This window comes from Culex pipiens, chromosome 2 (assembly GCF_016801865.2).
Source record: "Culex pipiens pallens isolate TS chromosome 2, TS_CPP_V2, whole genome shotgun sequence".
Classification (NCBI taxonomy): Eukaryota; Metazoa; Arthropoda; class Insecta; order Diptera; family Culicidae; genus Culex; species Culex pipiens.
This window is the reverse complement of record NC_068938.1, coordinates 166126214-166148016: the sequence shown is the minus strand read 5'-3', so window position 1 is coordinate 166148016 and position 21803 is coordinate 166126214. Positions and strand designations below refer to the sequence as shown.

The 21803-nt window shown below is 36.8% G+C and overlaps 1 protein-coding gene across 1 annotated transcript; it reads right to left on the bottom strand.

Moving 5' to 3' along the window:
* Window positions 1–402: 402 nt before the first annotated feature.
* LOC120423077 (uncharacterized) lies at window positions 403–2623 on the bottom strand. Its single transcript, XM_039586753.1, has 6 exons — window positions 2599–2623; window positions 2151–2555; window positions 1736–2101; window positions 1301–1679; window positions 1035–1245; window positions 403–978 (listed from the first exon to the last, which is right to left on the bottom strand). The coding sequence occupies exons 1-6, from the start codon at window positions 2621–2623 to the stop codon at window positions 430–432; spliced, it is 1935 nt and encodes a 644-aa protein (XP_039442687.1). The 3' UTR covers window positions 403–429.
* Between the last annotated feature and the right edge of the window lie 19180 nt (window positions 2624–21803).

Sequence of the window (21803 nt, the reverse complement as noted above, 5' to 3'; positions counted from 1 at the left end):
CGCTATCTCTGACTCTGTCACTCCGCTGGAAGCTGACATTGTTTATGTTTTGGTTCTCCTGTCGCGGTCCATTGTTCGTTTGTTATTGTTTTGGTTTTCGTGGCACGGAGTGATGCACTCACACTAATGTAGACCAAGCTCGCGACTACCTATGATGTACAGTCTTGGGCTTTGACTGCGTCCTACGCGTCAATGTAAACAACGATAAAGGTAAGGTCGCATCTGTCAAATCTGTCAAATGCTTGCTAGGCTTTACGTTTTAATGCGTGATCATTTTTTTGTGGTTTTGACCAGGTCGCTTGAGTCGGAGTTGGAGTCGGAGTCGATTTCTCCAAATCTTCAGAAATTGGAGTCTGAGTCAAATTGTTTATTACTATTCATTATTACAACTTTGTTGCTGATTTTCAGCAAATAAATGTTACGTACTGGTTATGACACAAAATCAAACAGTCTTCTATTTGCCCGCTTCAACGTAATCTTCCTCCACAAACCCGTCAGCTTCTTCCAGCCAATTTCGCAGACAAACATGCCAAACGCTGCCGACAATCCAAAAGCAAGCACCCACAGCGGACCCACAATGTACTGTACCGTCAGTGGGGCCAGCTCCTCGCCCTCGTTACGCCCAGCGGAAATCTCCATCAGCGCTTGCTGGATGCGATTGTTCAACCACTTCCTCGCCGTACGACCTTCCCAGTAGATCAGGAACCCGTGCTGGATCGATTCCAAATTAAACTTGTTGTAGTACTCCATCAGCGGCCAACCCCGCTGGGCGTACCCGATCGTATACGTGTAGTACAACTCCTGCTTGAGGATCTCAAACGTGCGCACGTTGTCCTCCCGTATGAACGACCCAAACGCGAAGTTCCCCCCGTTGAGCAGTTCCACCCCCAGTCCGTAGGTTCCGCTTAGTGAACGTCGGTACAGCTGCTCCTCGTCCGGGGTCATGTCGAACTTCCTGACCACGGTTTGAATGTCGTGCTGAAACGGATCGGATATCTTGACATGCAACCAGACGTGAACCTGGGATCTACTACCGAATCCGCTCCAAATAGTGACAGAACCCAAGCGATGGCCGGAGCACCCCAGCGGTACGGAGTCTGCACAAAGTCGTGGATCGTTTCGATCGACTTGCCGTAGCGCGGAATTGTGAGGACGCTGGCGAAGCCGCTGGTGTACGAGTTGCTCAGCACAACGCCGGACAGCAGGATGAAGGACACCAGGAAGCGGTACGCAGAGGAGTGGGAGCTGAAACGAGAGTTTTTGATCAGTGAGGAACTTCGGTGAGGAGGGTGGTCGATACTTTGGGAACACTCCTTGATCGAGATAGATGGAGATGATGTCGAAGATGGACTTGTCGAACGGTGGTTGAGGTGAGTTGGGATCCAGCGCTGTGATCATGTGGTGCACAGCTGTCATCAGAACCAGCATGAAGACAATCGCCATCCACAGAGTATTTTCGAAGGGATAGATGAGGGTCAGCGAGGTGGGCAACACTTTGGCACCCGGAACCAGTACAGTGATCGTGGACTTGGCAACGTACTGACTTCCGTCCAGCAGGTGAAGATACCAGTTGTAGTACAAGCAGCACGTCGCAAACTCCGTTTCCTTCATGTACGTTGAGTAGATCTCACCGTAGCCGGAACCATTTTCGAAGATGTCACCCCAATCGCTTGGACCATCTGGAAACAAACCCCACCATTAGACACAACCCTCGTAATAGCAGAACCATTCCTACAAGGCCACAACTTGATGTTGCAGTTGCGATTGTGGCAGAACTCCACGATCTGACTTCCTTCCAAACCCTCGACGTACAGCTCCTTCGGAGCTGTGGAGTTGAACGCATCAGCATTCCCATTTCCAGCTCCCACGTTTGTAGTCATGCAGTACGGAGCGTACTCGGCAACGCCCATGGGAATGGTTCTTCCCTGAAGATCGTACAGTTTGTCGTGAAACAGGATGTCCGCGAGGGCAGAGTGCGCCGAAGAGCTGTTCCAGGTTGTGGCCAGCTGCAGCTCGTTTACGTAGCTGTTGGAGTAGTCTTGGGTGTAGAACTCGTGCGATCCGTTCTCACGAGGACTCAGAAGCCAGAGGTTGGGATAGACTGCAAGATTTAAAATCAGTAGATGCTTCTACCAAGCTAATACACGTACATTTGAAGGCTTCCTTAGTGGTCCAGCTGTCGGCATCAAATAGGTTCTCCGTGACATCCAGAATCAGGAAGTTCCTGTCCCGCATTCGTTGCAGAGTCGTTTCCTTTATGACAAGCTTCAAATCGAAGAATTGCATCACCTGTTGCGATACCACAATGTACGACTGACAGCCGTACTCGACGGCATCTCTTATATCTTGTTCCGCTGAATCAAGTTCCGCAGAAATCCACATCACCGGATGATACAAGCGAAATCCTTCGAGCAGCGCCGTATCAACCGCATCCAGTAGCTGACAGTGGCGATCGCATGGTGAAGAATCGTTGGTCAGCTCGTGATCGTAGAAAACGACCGTGCAGTAGCTTGTCGGGACAAAGTACGTGAGCACTGAAAGTGAGATAATGAATGCTTCTGCTAAGATTACCAAAGTTCTTCAGCTTCACCAATGTACTGCAGCAGTCCGACCAAATCGCCATCCTGGTGAATGATCGGAAGCATTTTGAACCGGACCCTCAACAAAAGCACGCCAGAAGCAATACTGCCCTTTTTATAGCCAACCATTTCTGCTGCTAATTTCTCTGCGCGGAAAACATAATCGATTTCTCGCTAGATTCTAATTGAGCAGTGATTTATTCGCGGTACAATGTTCATTAGTTGGAATATTGCAGTAAAATCACCCCGTTTTTGCAGCTTTTAACAGTAGAAAATTACAGTCACGGGTTTCATTTTTCTTTTGATCTATTAGGATGATTAAACATGCTACGAATTAAACAATTGATTGTGGTGGCTTATTTGGTTGGCGTGATTCCTATGATCACGTACTGGGAAAACTCAGGGCTGTAGAATCAGATTTGGAGTCGGAGCCGTTTGGAACGGTATGTCCACGCATCCTCCTTTCCCTTTAGATTTTGTGAAATCGCAAAATGCTCTCTGCGGTAAACACAGCGCAGTAGGGCAGGCCTAAATTTTTGCAATACGTTTTCGGGAGTTCCCAGTATGCTTTCATCGGATTGGCTACGTAAGTGTTAGATTAGATTAGATCAGATAAGCAATGTCCAAACATGAAAAAGCTCTGAATAAATTAAAAATTAAAAAAAAAAGAAGCTTCAACCTTCTTCACCGTCGCGCGCCATTTACCTCTAATCATCCTTAAAAAGGACATTCGACCTAGTTTCAAACCGTCCCATGTTGTAGAACCGACCACAGGGACCGACGAAAGTGAGAGCCTTCGCGGCGGCCAAGTTTTCTCTAATTTCAAAAACACATCCATGGCACCGAGGGTTGGTCTCTAAATTATTGCATCGCGACGGCGGCGGCCTCCTTTTTTCCCTCTAATATCTCTACGGGGAAGAATGGCGCGCGCAGCACGTGTCCCGCGACAGAACTTCGGGGACGAAGTTGAAGAAGTGGGGTTCTTTATGGATCGCAGATGGGGTGTAAACGTAATATAATAGCTTCACAAAAAAGGAAAAAAAGGGTTGCGCGAATTATGGGTTGTTGTGATATTGGTATAACTAGTAATTAGTTCAACAAAGTTTAATCATCACAGGTATTCGAAGACTTTCACAATATTACCAAATTTTCAATTAAAATCTCATTACTCATTGTTTTGATTACTTTTAAATGATTCATAAACGCAGCTTGCTCTCCAAAATCGTTGATGTTTACATTTTCTCCCCCTAATGTGTAAAGTGCTCTCTAATTGCTCTCTAATCACCGACGACGCGCTGGAGCAAATTCTCCGACATATCCAAGAGAGAGAGAGCATCGTGCAATGTTGTTTTGATTATTTCTCCGGTTCTGGTGGCGAAGGGGATAGGAATGTATGCCCGGCATGATGAACAAACTTCTAAGTTGTAAGTTGAGCACATGGACTGTGAACGACACAAGTGAGCGTGTTTCGTGGCGAGAGAAGCACCACCGACTAGGTTGTTAGGGGAGATTGGGGTTATTGCACGATGGTAAAACTTTTATTTCGAATTAGTCTTGAACGTAATAAAAAATTAAAAAAAAAATTAACACAATTCATTTAGAGATTATAGAGGAACAGCATCTAATTCCAGCATGCCTCTAATGTTACCATATCAGCACTTTGACGTTCAATTACAGCTCCAAAATAGTTTTTTGACATCTTACGTCTTTACGTTACATCTTTAGTAAGCAAACTGATTTAAAACATTTTCTGAACGAATACTTGTAATTTAAAGCAGTAATATACAAAAACTAAAAAAATCGCAACGATTTTTGTTCACCTTGATTAAATTCTAACACTCACCGGGCGGCTCGGTTGCTCTAACCAAAGCGTCAATTTTCTTACCAGGTTTGCCACGGTCTTCTGTGCTCAATTGACCACTAAATTAAAGAATCCTTCAGCAAAATTTTTTGTAAAGCGTTTGTTAACTACTCACTACAACAAAAAGTTCCACAATTGCTTCAGTTTAGCAAGGGCAGCATGCCAAAATTAGATGCCGTTGAAGAGCGGGCACCAGGGTTGCTAGAGGAAATGCGTACATTTTGCATGAAAACATAAAGATAATAGGTCAGCATAGGAACACTGATGGCAACAAAATTGCAGCCGTGTGAGAGTTCTTTAAAGATTTGCAACCTGCCAAAATTAGGACCAACGGGTGGTTGAAGATAGACCTGATGGCATGGAATTAGAGGCAAAATAAAATATATTGAAGCGCTTTTTAAATAACCTAAACACAACTTCATTATAAACATTAAAGTGCAGATTGATTCTAAAAGAGTGGCCTTTTACAGCGATGCTGTTCGTTTTCGGCTAAAACGTAGAATAATGTTCTTCTTGTTATCGAATATGTTAAATTCCCCTAATTTCTCATTTTATATATGGGTCATTCCATCTGAAGCGGAACAGCATTTGAAAATTACCCTCTCCGATCCTGCTCAAATTTGGCAGGGCTGTTGATACTATCAAAACATGCAAGAATCCCGAATTTCATCCAAATCGGACCACCCCCTCCATTTTTGTACCTCCCCAAAAAATCGACTTTTTGGCGATTTTTGACCGAACCTCCTAGTTTGAAACGACGATAACTCAGGAACCACAAATCTTAGAGGGTCGGTCTTAGACTCAATTTGGAAGGAAATTGGACGTAGAATCCATTTCCGTGATCAAAATTTAGATGAATTAATTTTTTCTACCTGTATTGCGCAATTGAAAACTTTAAACGGCCGTATCTCAAAACACCCCAACTTATTTTTTTTATTTGACCTCACCATCGTGTTCCCTGGCCAATTTTACATAAGAATCACTTATCGACAGAAATGAATATGTTTTGTTCCAGAGATATCGAATTTTAAAGTTTTGTGTTTTCGAGATTACCTACATTAGCTTCATTCGCCGCATCTGCTAGAAGCACACAGGCGGGCTGATCAATAACTGCTACCTGGCCATTTATTGAAATAATATTTCATCATAAATAATCTTTATCAAATTGGGCAAAAATTAACTGTATAACACTGTAGGAAACTGGAGTTTAATCGCGAATGTTTATCTGTTAAAAACAATGAATGAAGTGAATTTCTGTGCTAACTCACAGGACAGAGCAATAACGACACACAGTAAAGGGCAGAATTGGATTCCGATGCAAAATGCAATTAATCTTGTTAGTAACACTGAACAATAAGTGCACGATACATTATTGAGTTAAAAATATGAATTAAAATGAATAAAATTTGTTGATTTGTTGTACTCTAGTGAAGGACGATCACAAGGAGTAGGAAAAGGATTTCTGTAAAGTATAAAACTGAAAAATGTAAGAAAATCACAAAGTTTGATCTGCTGCAAAGCGGCTAATTCCCCAAATTTTGTTGCGATGATTTTGACATCGTCCGAACAACAGTGTTTTTTTTCTTCTGTCATTCTTGGATTCTTGGAACACAATACGGCTGCTGTCCTCACGTATAAAGGATTTTTTTTTAAATAAAATGTACCTTGACCAAAATCATCTTTTAATCAAATCGAGCTGGCCCACAATATAAAAATTGATTTAATATGATCAATCTTTTAACCCATAAATGAGATTTGCCAAATTATGGTAAAGTGTCAATAATAAACTATAATAATAATAATAATAAAGCAGGTTTTGGGGTTTTTGCTGAATGGTACTATTTTGCTACCGCCCATGATAAAGGCCCTAGTCATGGCCTCGGAGGTTCTCTAAAACGGTTAGCAACACGTAAATAAACGGTGCATTCAAAATAACCCAATAAATATTTTTTTCACAAAAATAGATTGATCAAGGTAGGGGAACAGCATCTAATTCCAGCGTTCTTCTAATGTTGCCATATCAGCGCTTTGGCATTCATTTACAGCTGATTAAAAGCGTTTTCAACTGAAATCGAGTGATAAATAGCTCAATGAGAAAGAAGTGAACAAGCAAGTTTCTATCAAAAGTTTTGCAAAATTTGTTGTTAAAATAGTGAAAATCTCGGGTAAGTTTTCAAAAAGCCGTAAGAGCCACCGTGACCTCCGACACTAATATTTGTTTTTCTCCCAATTGTAACAAAATTTCATTTTTTTTTCAGTTTGGGGCACTTGAGAGACTATTTGATGAACAATCTTAAGCATTTTTGAAATTTGTTTTTTCGTAAGTAGGTCGGATACCGATGCAAAATAGGCTTTGTTTACCATTGGCAATTACGGCTTTTTGACTTAACCTGCCAAACATACGAGAATTTCCCCTATTAGCCATTTGAATAAATATTTGCGTAAAATTATAAAAAGATAAATTAAATTAACTATCTCCCAGAACACCAGGTAGCAGTTATTGATCAGCCCGCCTGTGTGCTTCTAGCAGATGCGGCGAATGAAGCTAATGTAGGTAATCTCGAAAACACAAAACTTTAAAATTCGATATCTCTGGAACAAAACATATTCATTTCTGTCGATAAGTGATTCTTATGTAAAATTGGCCGGGGAACACGATGGTGAGGTCAAATAAAAAAAATAAGTTGGGGTGTTTTGAGATACGGCCGTTTAAAGTTTTCAATTGCGCAATACAGGTAGAAAAAATTAATTAATCTAAATTTTGATCACGGAAATGGATTCTACGTCCAATTTCCTTCAAAATTGAATCTAAGACCGACCCTCTAAGATTTGTGGTTCCTGAGCTATCGCCGTTTGAAACTAGGAGGTTTGGTCAAAAATCGCCAAAAAGTCGATTTTTTGGGGAGGTACAAAAATGGAGGGGGTGGTCCGATTTGGATGAAATTCGGGATTCTTACATGTTTTGATAGTATCAACAGCTCTGCCAAATTTGAGCAGGATCGGAGAGGGTAATTTTCAAATTTGCACTTTTTCGTGCACAGTTGAGATGGAATGACCCATATGATTTATTTCATGTGAATTTGTTCAATTAGGGTTTGTTCAAATATTATGCTGTCACAATCTCCTAACCCCCCCTACCCCCTCCCCCCATTCCCTTTTTTGGGACGTAATTTTTGAACGAACCCCTAATGCTTTACCTATTTCCAGCAAATCAAAAAAAGAAATGCTTTGATTAAACCCTTGGAGAAGGGTAAGGAATTTTGATCCCTATTTTTTCGATCTCTAAATTATGTTTTTTGAGTCTTGCCAAGCGTTATGAACATTTTTTTTCTTCAAAATATTAGGAGTCTGTTTATCCCCCTTCAATATTTTGTAGCAGTCTTAAGTTAATAACACAAATTTCCAAAAAAATACTTGTACGCACTCCTCCCTACCGCATAAATCTTTTTCATCTCATGTGCAACACCATCTCGTAGCATACAATACATTAAAAGTAAGAATGATAATAGTTGAAAAGTATGAGCCAAACAATTTTTGTAAATAAATGCTGTGTTTTTAATTTGAGTCCTTAACTTTTTTCAAGAATGTATTATATTAGAGTTTCAAAATTGTTTACATGAAAAAAATGAATATTCATTTAGTTTTTTTTTTCATTTCATGAGTTTTAAATAACATTTAGCAATAGGAATTGTGTTTTTTTACTTGTAATAATGTTCCATAATTTATATTATTGCTTTCAGTGATACTACATTATTTGATTGTCATAGCAATTACTTGCCAAATAGGGAATCGGATGTACCCATCCCTCTCCGATTTCAATGACACCATTTTTGTTAATATGGAGCCAGTTGCACTCGAGAAAGGAGTAAGTTATTTTAATATATATATTTCATAATTCAAATATTTCTGTATCTCGGAGCCGGTGCTTTTTGCATACAACAAAAAATATTTACTAACACTATTCTGTGGTCTAAACGTAAGTTTTTTCCAAAATTTTACAAAAACCTTCGAGGGAATAGATTTTTCAAACTTTTCATTAAAATCTCCACAATGACCACTACTGTCCAAAGTTAAATACTTGTGAAGATACTGAAGTTAAAAAAAAATATGTAAGAAACAGACAATGCCACTTTATTGTGGATTTTAGACATTTCAGTCTCAAACATATTTTTATTGGAATACTCGGAAATCGGGAATCTTTAAAATATTAAAAAATAGTACTTTGCTGTTATTTGAATACAAATATTTCAAAGAATAAATGTTAAATTCGTTATTGTAAAACTTTTATGACTGGTGTTACTTTGTAAATACTTGTTTTCTTGACATTGAATTTTATTGGTTCATTTAAAAATATCACAATAGTGTATTCAACTGAATGATTGAGCATTTTATATAAATTTTTTTATATACAGAGTATATTTTATGACTATTTTTGAAGCAGGTTCATTTTCCGCCAATCCTTATGAAATCGGAAAAAATGCCCCACTCCTTTACGACTTCCATAAAAATTTACTCAGAATCATTTAAAAAAATCAAAAAATTCAGAATGCATGGGTTTTGACCCACACAGAAATAATTCAATTCCCGTAATCGTGAATTAAGTTCACGAATGTGAGATCCACGAAGGAATTTATTCATGAGTATGGTGCATTTGCACCATAAACGTGAATATATTCCTTCGTGGTTCTCATAATCGTGAACTGACTTCACGGTTTCGAGAATTGATTTTTTTCTGTGCATTATGATAAAAACATATTTTTTATCTTCTCTTCAACATTGTAGAACATAGATACTCTCTTAAAAATTAGAGAGCCTATATGGAGAGGCGAAATGTCACTCACAGGGTTCCAATCGAACTGTCAAATCGGGGTTCCAATCGAGCAACAAGATCATGCAAGAACAAGGTTGGAATCAATTTAAAATAATTTTCGCAAAAAAACGAGACTTATAACAATCACAAATATTGTTAAACTGTCGTTGATAATAATCTGGTAGTTTTTGTTATGTTTGTGCTTGTTCGGTACACGAAAAGTGCCAGCACCAAAGAAAAACTACATGTTTTTCAACCTTATATTTGAATGACTTTGGGTGTTGGAAATTTCTCCCAGAACATTTCATTTCCCTCTGTAGGTCCCTATTAAAAATAACCCTTAAAAGTTACAAAAGACACCTAAATTTCAAATTGGTTTTAAATGAAAAAAAAAATACTACCTCTTGCTATTGCAGATTCAAACATTACATGAAATTTCTCATATAATGGCATTTCTTCTTTTATTGTACAGTTGAATAAGGGGAATGAAAGTGATTTTCAAAACATTTAAAAAATAAATTTGATGATTTTTTTTCGGAATTTTTATTGATGGTTTACTCCGAATTTTACATAACAAAAAAAAACAAAATCCCTTTGACACTGATTATGTGGAACGGCTGGTGAGATGGTATAATCGAACTGCTTGCAAGAAAAACCAAAATTTGTTTGAGTGTCCAAACTCTTCCATCTCCCCTATATGCCACCAGCTGGGCGCTTCGTACCATACCGGCATGAATCCGCGTGCTCCAAAAGAGAGCGGGAGAGTGAAACCCTAGCGGAAGTCCCCAGGGTGGTGAGGAGTAGGACTAGACGCGGGGCCCCCCGCCTCTCATCGTGGTCGGGAGTTTGTTGGTTGGTTCTGTCGCGAGTTCATGCCGCGGTCGCGCGTCTTCTGTGCCTCAGTCTGGATCATTCGCTCCGGGTGTTTCGTTGTTCGTCGCCGCACTTTAGACGCGTTCCTGGCGCTTGTCGCGTTTGTTGTGGCGCTTTACCGTGTGTAACTTAAGAGTGGAGAGTGGTGACACTTAAGGAGGAGAAGGAGTTTGTTTTGACGGGGTTAGTCTTTTTTAGTGGTGGCGTTTCTTGAAGTAGCGGAAGCTACCTTGAGGATACAGTGCATGTGAACTACGTCAGAGGAATAACTGCTACAGTTGGGCTACCGTAGAAGCTGAAGTATTCTCCAGCGAACTCAAATCTCAGCTGTAACTCCCCAAAAGTCAACACCGGAATGTTATCGGCTGGAGGCCTCCATTGCTTTATTAATGTATCGGGCGGCTTGATAAAAAGGTTGTGTTCAAACGACATTGCCAGAATCTGTGAACAGAGCGCAGTGATGAAGACATCGACGTCATTTCATCAGAAACATTAGTGCAATATCAGTACGGGAGATCCTCGTTCGTTTGACATCATTTGATAACTACAACACATCCATCTTGCGTTTTTGCCAAACGTCATTTTTTTCTAGCCCTAGACAGTTCTAGTTTCACCTAGTTAAACCAATGAAGTGAAAACTTTAATCAGTCGAATCTAAATGATGTCAAACCAGCGGGGTTACCCTGTAGCCCGTTATTAAACGCCGATACTTCACTCAACTTTTCAAACGAAGAGTTATAGCTTTTATACGCGTGTACGTACAACAGTACCCACCAGTCAGAGATATATTTGAAGCCAATTAATTGAAATCAATTGCTGAATTCAGATCGATCGCGCTCGGTGGCTATTATTGGTTTGTGCGACGACAACCCATTGCGATGATGGTAGAGGAGAGAACGAGGTTTGGGAGGGTCGGGTTTGTTGTGTACATTTGGGTTGGTGGCGGGCGTGTGGTGACAAAGTATAAACATATATGCTCGTGCTTGCACGCTGCTCTTCCTCTGCTACCACTCTCTGTCGTCGTTGCATGTCTGGGCGATAGTAGAGCGGTGCGATAACGGTGGGAGCGGTTGAGGGGGATCGGGCACTGAAGGTAGACATTTTTTGGATATTTGCAGTATTGTATTGCTGAATCTATACGAGTCTACGATAATTGTTCAAATTTTTGAGCTATTTATCACTCAATTTCAATTGAAAACGCTTTATTAGAGCCGTAATTGAACGTCCAAGATATGACTCTAATGAAATGGCTACATTAGAGGCATGATGGAATTAGATGCTTCTCCTCTTTTCGATTAATATATAACTACTAGAATCGAGCAATAAATCCTATTATTACAATTTGTACAAAATTCAAGATTAGAAGTCAGTGTTCAAAAAAATACTTTAGTTTTCTTAATTCATAAATTTTAATTTTGATACTTTGGGAAAACGTTCTAAGCTAAGCGACCTATTTCGACAACTTTTGCAGTATTTCAAAACCCAAGCAACTTTTTTCAAGAAATCAACATCGGGTTTCTTCCTTATTATTTGTTTGAAACATTTGAAATCACTATTTAAAGGCTTAAGTCTATTAAGACTCAACAAAGTCTCTAGATGAACATCAATCTAAAAATTCATGAAAAAAGTCAGCCAATTTAAAAATTTATTGATTTATTTATTTTTTTTTATATTATTTAAGCAAACTTTGTTGCTACCTTCAAGCTAATAATTTAAACATACTTTAAAAATACAGCAGATAGGTTGGAGGCTGGAAACTGCCAATAACAATTAAATCAAACGACATCTAAAAATAATAAAAAGAAATGAAAAAAAAAAACACACACAACAAGTTAAGTGAAGTTTTCGTAGAACAAAAGTTGCTCAAAATGTCCCTTATAAGCGAATGGTTCTGGGTTCGATACCCATCTGCTCCCAACGAGAAAGTTCTGGACTCATTGAATTTGGAATTAATGAAAAAACTTCAAAGCTCACGGCGGGGTTCGATCCCCTGTCCTTAGGATTGGTAAGCAAAATGCTTTCCACTTAACCGTGGAGCATTGGTAGCTTGAGGAGGAATCAGACTGGTATAGTTGAATCCAAGAATCGGACTTAGAATCGCATTGAATGCAAGTTGAACATCAGAACTCAAACAAGATTGCATGCAAGATTGCAAGCGCAGTTGAAATTGAATCTAAAAAAAAAAAAAAATACCTCGCTATAAATAGCCTGGGCGACTGATAGAATTCATCCAATAAGAGATGAGAAGAATTGAAAGCATTCCCATTAGAAATGAGAACACACGAAGAATTCGAACAACGATGCCAAAGGTCGTTACCACTCGCCTAGGGTGGCTCCTCAGACCATTCACCTTCCCAAAAACCGTCCAACTCCAAGCGAAACTTACTTGAGGATACCGTGGAGATTTTCCCTTAATACTCTTAAAAAAGTGGAGCATCAACACTTCCCGTCTTCCAATTCCCTTTCCTTGTCCCTGGTGCGCGGTGGAGATGGGAGCGGCCGGCAATGGACGGCTGCCATGTTGGTGAGAATCTGGTTCAGTTGGAATTGGTTCTATTCCCAATTATTGATTCCTAGGCAACTTGGGCTTAGACAATCATCACATCACATGACGAAAATCCAGTCTGCAATCCGCTAAAATCACCGTCTCCTAGCGAAGCGAAGCGAAGCGAACAAAAGTTGCTCAAAATGTCCCCTAAATACGGCAAATAATTTTTTTTTAAATGGCAGCGTGGGATTTATAAAAGCTTTGATTTAGTGCTAATTGGTAACTCTAACAAACAAAATTTATGCACAGGCTCAATTCGAGGAAAATTATGAACTACGAGCACCTCGAGTTTGTCAAAATATTTAGACAGAAACGAATTGTTTTTCTTCAAAAAAATTATGTAGAATTAATGCGAAGCGTTTCTTAAACATATTGCATGCAATTTTTAGTTTGCATGAATGAGTGACAAACCATCCTAATTCTCATAAAAATTTAAAATTTTCCAGTTTTCTGATTTAAAAAATTAAATAAAAATATAATCTGTTCTTAAATATTAAATAAGTGAAAATATCGATTTTTTTACCCTATCAAAAGTTAGGCTTGATTTGAAATTTATGGAAATAAGTTTCATTGAAAAAATCAAAATTTCGAAAAAAATATGTTCAACCAGGGTTGCCAGGTTGCCAGATAAATCTGGGAATGCCAGATTTTTCAAGTGCCTGCCAGAATAAAGATTCGCCCTTCTCTGTGCCAGATATTGACAGATTTTGCCAGATTTTTTACTTTAAGCCATTTTTGTACAACTTTTTGATTAAAATGAATGAATTTTATTGCAAATAAAATAAAATTGATTGTGTTTTCCTTAGAGATAATGTAACTTATCATTTTTGTGCCCATTAGGATGGCTCGACATGATCGATTTTTCAGAACAAAGTTTTTTCGGTCCCTTTTGGGTCCATGAACAACCCCCCAAAATTTGGGAGCGATTGGTTCAGCCCACACTTTGCGCAAAGCGATTCAATTTTGTATGGAATTTAGTATGGGAAAACCAACTTTTTTGTATTTAATCAGGGTGACCACTAAAATTTCATTTTCAAATTCCCGACTTTTTTCCGACTTTTTTTTCAGACTTTTCCAGAATGCTCAAATAATAGGCATTTCTTATCTAAAGAATGATTTCACACAAACAACTTTCTATAAGAACAGTCAATATTAACCACCGAAAAAAAATCTCAATGGATTTAAAAAAAAAATCTAAACATAGGCAAAAAAAACATTTTTTTGTAAATACAGAAACTAAACAACAAATAAAAAAACTTCAAAAATTGAATTTCATTATTTATGATTCAGAGTAGAAACACAAACAATTAATCTTTGAAAAAATAATCGAAAGTTCAACAATACTTATAACTTCCATGTTATTTTTTTAATTGGCAAACGTATAGTTTTTGATACTTCGTTTCAACTGGAAATGACACAAAGTTAAATATAACTGAACTTAAAATAGCGTTCCAATTTTTTTTTAAACTTCATCATTATTTTTAAACAAAGAATGCTTAAAACATGACTGCTGTTATTATTCAATCAAAGGATTTAGAAAAATGTCAAGGAATGCATAAAAAAACGTTTTTGCCAAGTTCCCTTTTTAATTTTGTAATTTTTGATATTGAATTTTCTAATCAATGTTAATTTATCTAGTGGTCAGTATTTACAGTATGTAAAAAAAGTATTTACACCCCTTGGGCACTATGCACATATTGTGATGAAACATCTTAACAATTTAATGTTGACAGAAACCTAGTACTACGTTTTGTTCAGAAACTCATGCCAGACATTTTGCTACAAAAAGCTCGTGAAAAGATAATTTCTATAAAAAGTTATATAACAAATACTATTACGAAAATAAAAAAGGTGCAAAAAAAGTTTGTACACCTTTCGAAAAATTAACATAAATAATGTTATTTGTTGACAAATCACCATAAATCCAGTCTCCCAACTCCAATCCTTGACTGATTAAAAAAAGAATTTGGATTGAATATAAAGTTTACTAACTACTTAGTATAAAAGTTTATATAACTCTGGAAATTCTATATAAAACTTATCTAAACTTAATTTTGCAAACTTTTAATTCAACTAAATGTCAATATATTACCTTAGAATTGCTAAATAAACATTTTGGAGTGGGTATAACACCGTTTGGGGGGTATTTGTATCGATAGAATAGATTTTTCGTTGGAATTTCGTACCAACCCGGAATTACGTCGTCGGAAAATCCGCCGGCATCTGAACCGGTCCTCAATTCACAAGTCAACCTATGTGGCATCAGAAAGGGCACTCAATTTCCGATCTTTTGATACCCATACATCCAGGTTTTCTATAAAACCCACGTTTTTAAATACCTAAGCAAAAACGTTGTTATGGTTTCGTTTGAGCAACCTGCCAAAAATGTATGGAATTTCGTAATTTTTGTTCTCGTGGATCAAACTTACTTTTTGCCCAGGTATTTAAAAACGTAGGTTGTATAGAAAACCTGGATGTATGGGTATCAAAAGATCGGAAATTTAGTGCCCTTTCTGATGCCACATAGGTTGACTTGTGAATCGTGGACCGGTTCAGATGCCGGCGACTTTTCCGACGACGTAATTCCGGGTTGGTACGAAATTCCAACGAAAAATCTATTCTATCGATACAAATACCCCCAAAACAGTGTTATACCCACTCCAAAATGTTTATTTAGCAATTCTAAGGTAATATATTGACATTTAGTTGAATTAAAAGTTTGCAAAATTAAGTTTAGATAAGTTTTATATAGAATTTCCAGAGTTATATAAACTTTTATACTAAGTAGTTAGTAAACTTTATATTCAATGCAAATTATTTTTTTAATCAGTCAAGGATGCCTATTTGGAGTTGAGAGACTGGATTTATGGTGATTTGTCAACAAATAACAATATTTATGTTAATTTTTCGAAAGGTGTACAAACTTTTTTTGCACCTTTTTTAATTTCGTAATAGTATTTGTTATATAACTTTTTATAGAAATCATCTTTTCACGAGCTTTTTGTAGCAAAATGTTTGGCATGAGTTTCTGAACAAAACGTAGTACTAGGTTCCTGTCAAACTTTAAATTTTTTACATGTTTCATCACAATATGTGCATAGTGCCCAAGGGGTGTAAATACTTTTTTTACATACTGTAACTGTTTTTTTTTCAATGATAATTCAGTTTGATATGATTTTATATTTTCCCACTTATTTTAAGCAAAATGTTTGAAGTCAATTTTTTTTAAATTGCAATAACTGAAAATTTCTTGGATTATTGTTATTTTTTTGCAATTTCAATATATTATTTATGTTTTCAAAACCAAAAAAGTTTTTCAATTTTGGATTTTATTCGATATTTAAGTTTTCCGAAAACTGAAAATAAGCTTTATCTATGGTAGGTAATTTACCCATACTCACAAAAAAAAGTTCAATGGCAACATTCGGAAAAAAATATATTTTAAATTACTAAATGAATTTAGTTAAACAATTAAAAATATTTACAAAAAAAAACCATTGCCAAACTCAAGTTAGAATCTGTTTTCAAATATTCAATTATGTGACAAAATTAAAAAGAATCATAATTCTTAGGCTCTATTTTTATATCAGTTTTTCATTAACTTTACCTCTTGTTTGATGAACAAAAATTAATAGCGATCATTTGATTCATAAAAAATATTATGAAAATCTGTGTCAAAGACCCCAATATTCATTAAGATTTTGAATGCCTCAAATTTATTGAAATAGTGAAAAGAACCTTGAATTTAAAGTAAGTTACTATAGCAGAAATGAGTGAATTCAATTTGAAAATTGTACAAAATATTACAAAATAATTCAAGAGTTAAAAAATAATTTTCAAACAAGTATGCTCAAAATTCCCGACTTTTCCCGACTTTATGACAAAAAACATTACTTAATCCACCAGAAGGTGGTTGCTGCCTTCCTCCTGAAAGCTTTGGCTAACGCTTACTTAGTAAAGACACTATTCATCTGAGTGCTGCCATCTATGATAAATTTAATTATTCATTTGAAAGCACTGCAGTGTTTGTGTGCGTGCACGGCGTGCACTGACCGGAAAGTTCCGACAGCTATCCGCCGGAGCTTTCAAATTATGTAAATAATGACCCTTTTTAGTATCAACCAAAACAGTTTTTCTAACATAACTTTTGAAGTACTGCACCAAACCGGATGAAATTAAAAAAAGACTTAAAGGACCTGAAGGCGAATCTAAAAACATAGATCCGGACAAAATCGGTCGGGCCAGTTCCGAGAAAAGTGTGTGAGAAAAAAAATTCTACGTCCATCCACACGCACAGACATTTGCTCAGAATTTGATTCTGAGCCGATAAGTATACGTAAAGGTATATCTAGAAGGCTTATTTAAAAAGTTCAATTTTTGAGTGATTTTATAGCCTTGCCTCAGTGAGGTGAGGAAGGCAAAATCATAAATTCCCGACTTTTCCCGATTTTTTGGCGGATTTAGGCGAATTCCCGACTTTTTCCCGACTTTCCCGATTTCCCGACTTGAGTGGCCACCCTGGTATTTTGATTTTTATAATTTTCAGGTTTCACTCAATTTTAAAACCAATACCGTAGGAGTGTAGCACTGATTGTTCTCTAAAACTTTCTCGAAGAAAGTATGGTTCTATCTCTCTTCTGAAAAAAGATATAGCGTTTTCAAAAGTCCGATTGGAAAATAAGTCAGGAAAATTATATTTCCTGACAACACTGGCAGTACATTTACCTAATATGAGTACGACACTTATTTCTAACTCGTTTCAAGTGCATCCTAGGTAAATGGTGTCTTCTGGAAAGTTGTTGTATATAAACAGGGCCTATATTTTAAAAATATTGACGCCCATACAACCAGTAAAACCATCTGAATTCTACAAACTTTTGGATTGATTTATACCCTCCCTCCCCTTCACCACTCCGAATTGTTAGATTTCCGTCTGCCAGATTTTGCCAGATTTTATTCGATACTTTGCCAGATTTTTCAAATTTTGACCTGGTAACCCTGTGTTCAACAATGAAAATCGGACCAATAGTTTCCAATATATCAGTTGAAAGTTGAAAAGTAGAAGCCAATTAGATGAAACTCATTTTTAGATGAAATTCATGTTCATTCATTGAATTCTTTGTGAGATTGTTTCTTATAAACTAATTATCCAATTGGCAAAGTTCCAGAGAGAAAATTATAGGAAATTTCTCAAGTTTTCAAATATATATATTATTTTCTTAACAAATTATTTTTTATATTAGAAAAAAATGAAAATATGAAAATGTTTACCTAAAACGCGATTTAGATCTAAACGACACATTTCATCAAACAAAAGCCCCTTGGAATTGCAACTCCAATTTTGCTGTAAAAATTAACTTTTCTTGATTATTGTACTCTTCCCAAATTATTTTTTAAACTTTAAAATAAAAATGTCTACCTAAAAAAGATATTATATATCCTAAACCGGTTTTTATACCACCACGCACTATGACTCAAAAGGGGTTTTCAGTCTTCTAAAGGGATTAAAAAATCCAAAATTTTAAAAATACGCATTTTAGTAGTACAAAGTTGAACAAAAAATAGATTTTCCCCTACATATTTTGTTCTGAAAAGTCCTAATTCTAACCCTCCAACTTTGTCGAAGATACCAAATTAATCAGAAAATCTCTTTTCAAGATATGAAATTTCACACATTTACATACCAATATTTTATGCCCAGCACCCACAAATGTATGGAAAACTACTTTATTTTACATAGGGACATGCACAAAGTTTTATTCAAATCAAAAAATTAAATAAATAAGGAAAAATACTCGGCTGTTAATTTCATTTTTTGTAAATAATTTTTATACTAGAATTTCATTTCACATTCGAAAAATGATACTTGGGAAATAAAAATTAAAGATTGATATTTTCGAAAAAATGTTAATACTTTGCTTTAGGTAAATAGTTGCTTTTTTTTTTAGGCATTAACCTTTTCTTAGAATTTTTGTAACGTGTTTTTCTTAATTTTTCTCTTGAACAATTACAGTTTTCACAATAAACAGAAAAATAACCTGATACAGATAAATAAATAAGAAAATGTCATGATATCTACCGATTTAGTGGTGAAACTGCACAGTTGCAATTATTAACACTTGTAGCCCCAACGGGGTCAAAAAAGTTGGAAATGCAATTTCACCGGCCCTTTGAACAGAAGGAAAAAAAGTTGGAAATGCCTTTTTCATTGTTTCTTAGGGTAGACGCATCTGTTTTGGATCTACTTTGTTGTAGGTGATTCTTGACATCCTTCCGTATCGAATGCAAAAAGAATAATCCAATTCGGTTGAGTTTTCGTCGAGATACAGCCGGATGAATTTGCATTTCCAACTTTTTTGACCCCCTTGGTGCTTCGCGTAAGTTTTGACCCCCTTTTTGCTACAAGTGTTAAGTCATGTTGTCTTGTAGTCATGTTGAACTTTTTCTTTTCTTGACGATTCTCGGCAAAAAAATATCAAAATTTCCGGAATTTATCAGTTTATATGATCGCAAAATTTTAAAATATCAATTAAAATTTTTCATGGAGAGAATTTATGGTGCAATTATCGTAAAATATTTTTATCGTGAAATAGAAATTAAAATAAATAAAATGTTTGACGAATCAGTTTTTTGCCAATTTGCCAGGCACAGAGTAAACTGCCATTTAAATATTTTATTTATTTATTTATTATTGAGATCAACATAATTGTGTAAAACTATCAAGTACAAATAGTCATTCTTATGTAAAATTTTCAGATTTTTTAAATCGAACCTAACATTTGAAAACGGTCAAAAATGCTTTTATAGCGAAATTGAGGTTAAATGGAACCTAAATGATTTTTGCGGTGCAAGTGGTTATTTTTACTGGATTCCAGGGATGTTTCCACATAAGTTATGTGCATCTTGGATGGCCGCATAAAGCGTCCGCTCTAAATACAGAGCGATTCTCAAGAAAAATAGTAAGCAAGGCAAAATGTTGAAAAATGGGGAATTTGGGCAAAATGGACCCTTTGCCGGTAGGTGCGGTGGATGAAACCATCATCGATTTCGCCCACTGTGCAACCCCTTGGCTATAAGATTTTAATTCTGTTTTAAAATTAATTGAATGTTTTGAATAATATTCTGAAATTTAAATAAAATACATTTCTTACAACATGTTCAAACTCCTTCCAACCTCCCTTTCCAATCGTGCTCATCGTTCCGAGAAAAAACTCATTCATTACGGAATCACCCGCGTCGCGCCACCAGGCATCATTGAGTCCACCCCACCTACAAGTCTACAATCTTCCATTCAGGATACCACCCTCCCCCCGCTTCCCGCTTCGTAGTTTTTTGGTTTCGAACTTGAGAAGAACCAAAAATCGAAATCGTCGTCCGCTACCGGCGTCATCACTAAACCAAATTTAGGAAAGTGTGTCACCAAGATTTCCGTGCTAACATTTGAAAGGGGCTTAAAAAAGTATAAGATTGCGTTAGAGAATTTTTGTGTCGAAGTTTTTTTTTGTTTTGTTTTACCTAATTATAATAAAAATATTCATAAAAACGGTAATCTTGAAATATTTTTCTCAATTTAAACCCTTTGCAGATTGCCCTCGCCGTGTTCGTCAATTAACGATCAAGCAGAAGATTTGGCGGCCCGTTTGAACTGCAGTGCAAAGTGTGCGTACGGACGCGTTCCGTCCAAGGAACGCCAAATCTTGATCCCTGAACTCGTCACTATTGGCCTCGTTGCCGTTGGTAGTTGCCGCTCTCTCTAGTTGAAGAGTTACCAAACGACGGCTCTCTAGTCAGCGTGGCAGAAGTGAGCCAAGCAAATTGTGAGGCGAATTTGAAAAACAAACTGCAAATTTCCGCACCGGATTGGAAAAGTGTGCACGCGCCATCGTCAGTGTCGGTGGAAAACTACCGGAAAATTCCAAAATTATACTCCGCGGTCTTCCGGGGGTGCAGAGTCTGGGTTGTGCGTCAGCTGAATTATTCAAAACTATTCAAGGGAAACAGTGCTGGAAACAAGTGCAATGTGAAGTTGAGTCAAGTGCAGTTCAAGTGAAGAACCAGGTGCAGCTCGTTAAAGGGCTTGGCCCTGTCTTGGGCAGGTTGGTCACTGGTTCATTACACTGTGTGACAAAAAAGTGTGATTTTATGTAATTGTGCTAGTACCAAATCTGTTGAAAATAGAAATATTTTAAAAAATAACGTAGCTGAACAAATATTTTTGCGTGACCCAGTGTAGAACACAGTCGTTGCACAAGAAGAAGGAGTCGTCCCTCGATTATACGGGGGGCTTTGTGAGTCAAGGTCGGCGGAAGAAACTTCCAAGTTCCAAGCAACTATAATACCAACACAAATACAACGCGCAGACCGTTCTAGACATTAGCCGTAGTACGAAGACGACACAGAAGTGGTGAAACAAAACTTGTGGCAGCAAAAGGAATAAAAAAGGGAAAGCCGATGAAAATAAAAGGAAAACCAGTACCAGCAGAACCACCCACAGCAAGGTGAGTTTTGTGGTATTTTTTTGTTGGTGTAGAGGAAGCGGTTTGTGATTATTTATGTGTATTATTTTTTTTTCAAATTTAGTCTACAAAGGTTTGACTAACGAATCGAAAAAAAAGTTTAAACATTTTCTTTCAAGTTCTTAAAGATAAAGTTCTAGCTGATTTATTAATTATTTTTATGAAACATTTATCGAGCATATTTAATAAAATCTTAGAAGATGAATTTACAAGATGAAATGACGTTTAATTTTTTTTTTAATCTGCCTTAAGGTCCTCACATAAATATAAGTTTCTTTTTGAAAATTTAGAATGTCCGACATGCGAAAATTCCCTAGCATTGCAGTGGTCCAGATCGGAACATTAAGTGGAAAATGAACTTTCCGAAAAAAAATGTGAAGTTTTGGAGCTTTAGTGTCTTCAGAAGAGTTGTTGCAAATAGATATGAGCAACTTTTGGTTTGGTTGAAAATAAGGATGGTTTACGATTTGGGTGATTTTAAAATCTGACTTTTCAGGAATATTTTGGGATTTTTTCTGAAGGCAGATTCGGATTCAGCGGGTAATATTACATGGAAAAAAATATAGCTGAGAAATTTTTGAATTTCCTTAGGGTGGTCCGTTACACTATTCCTTTT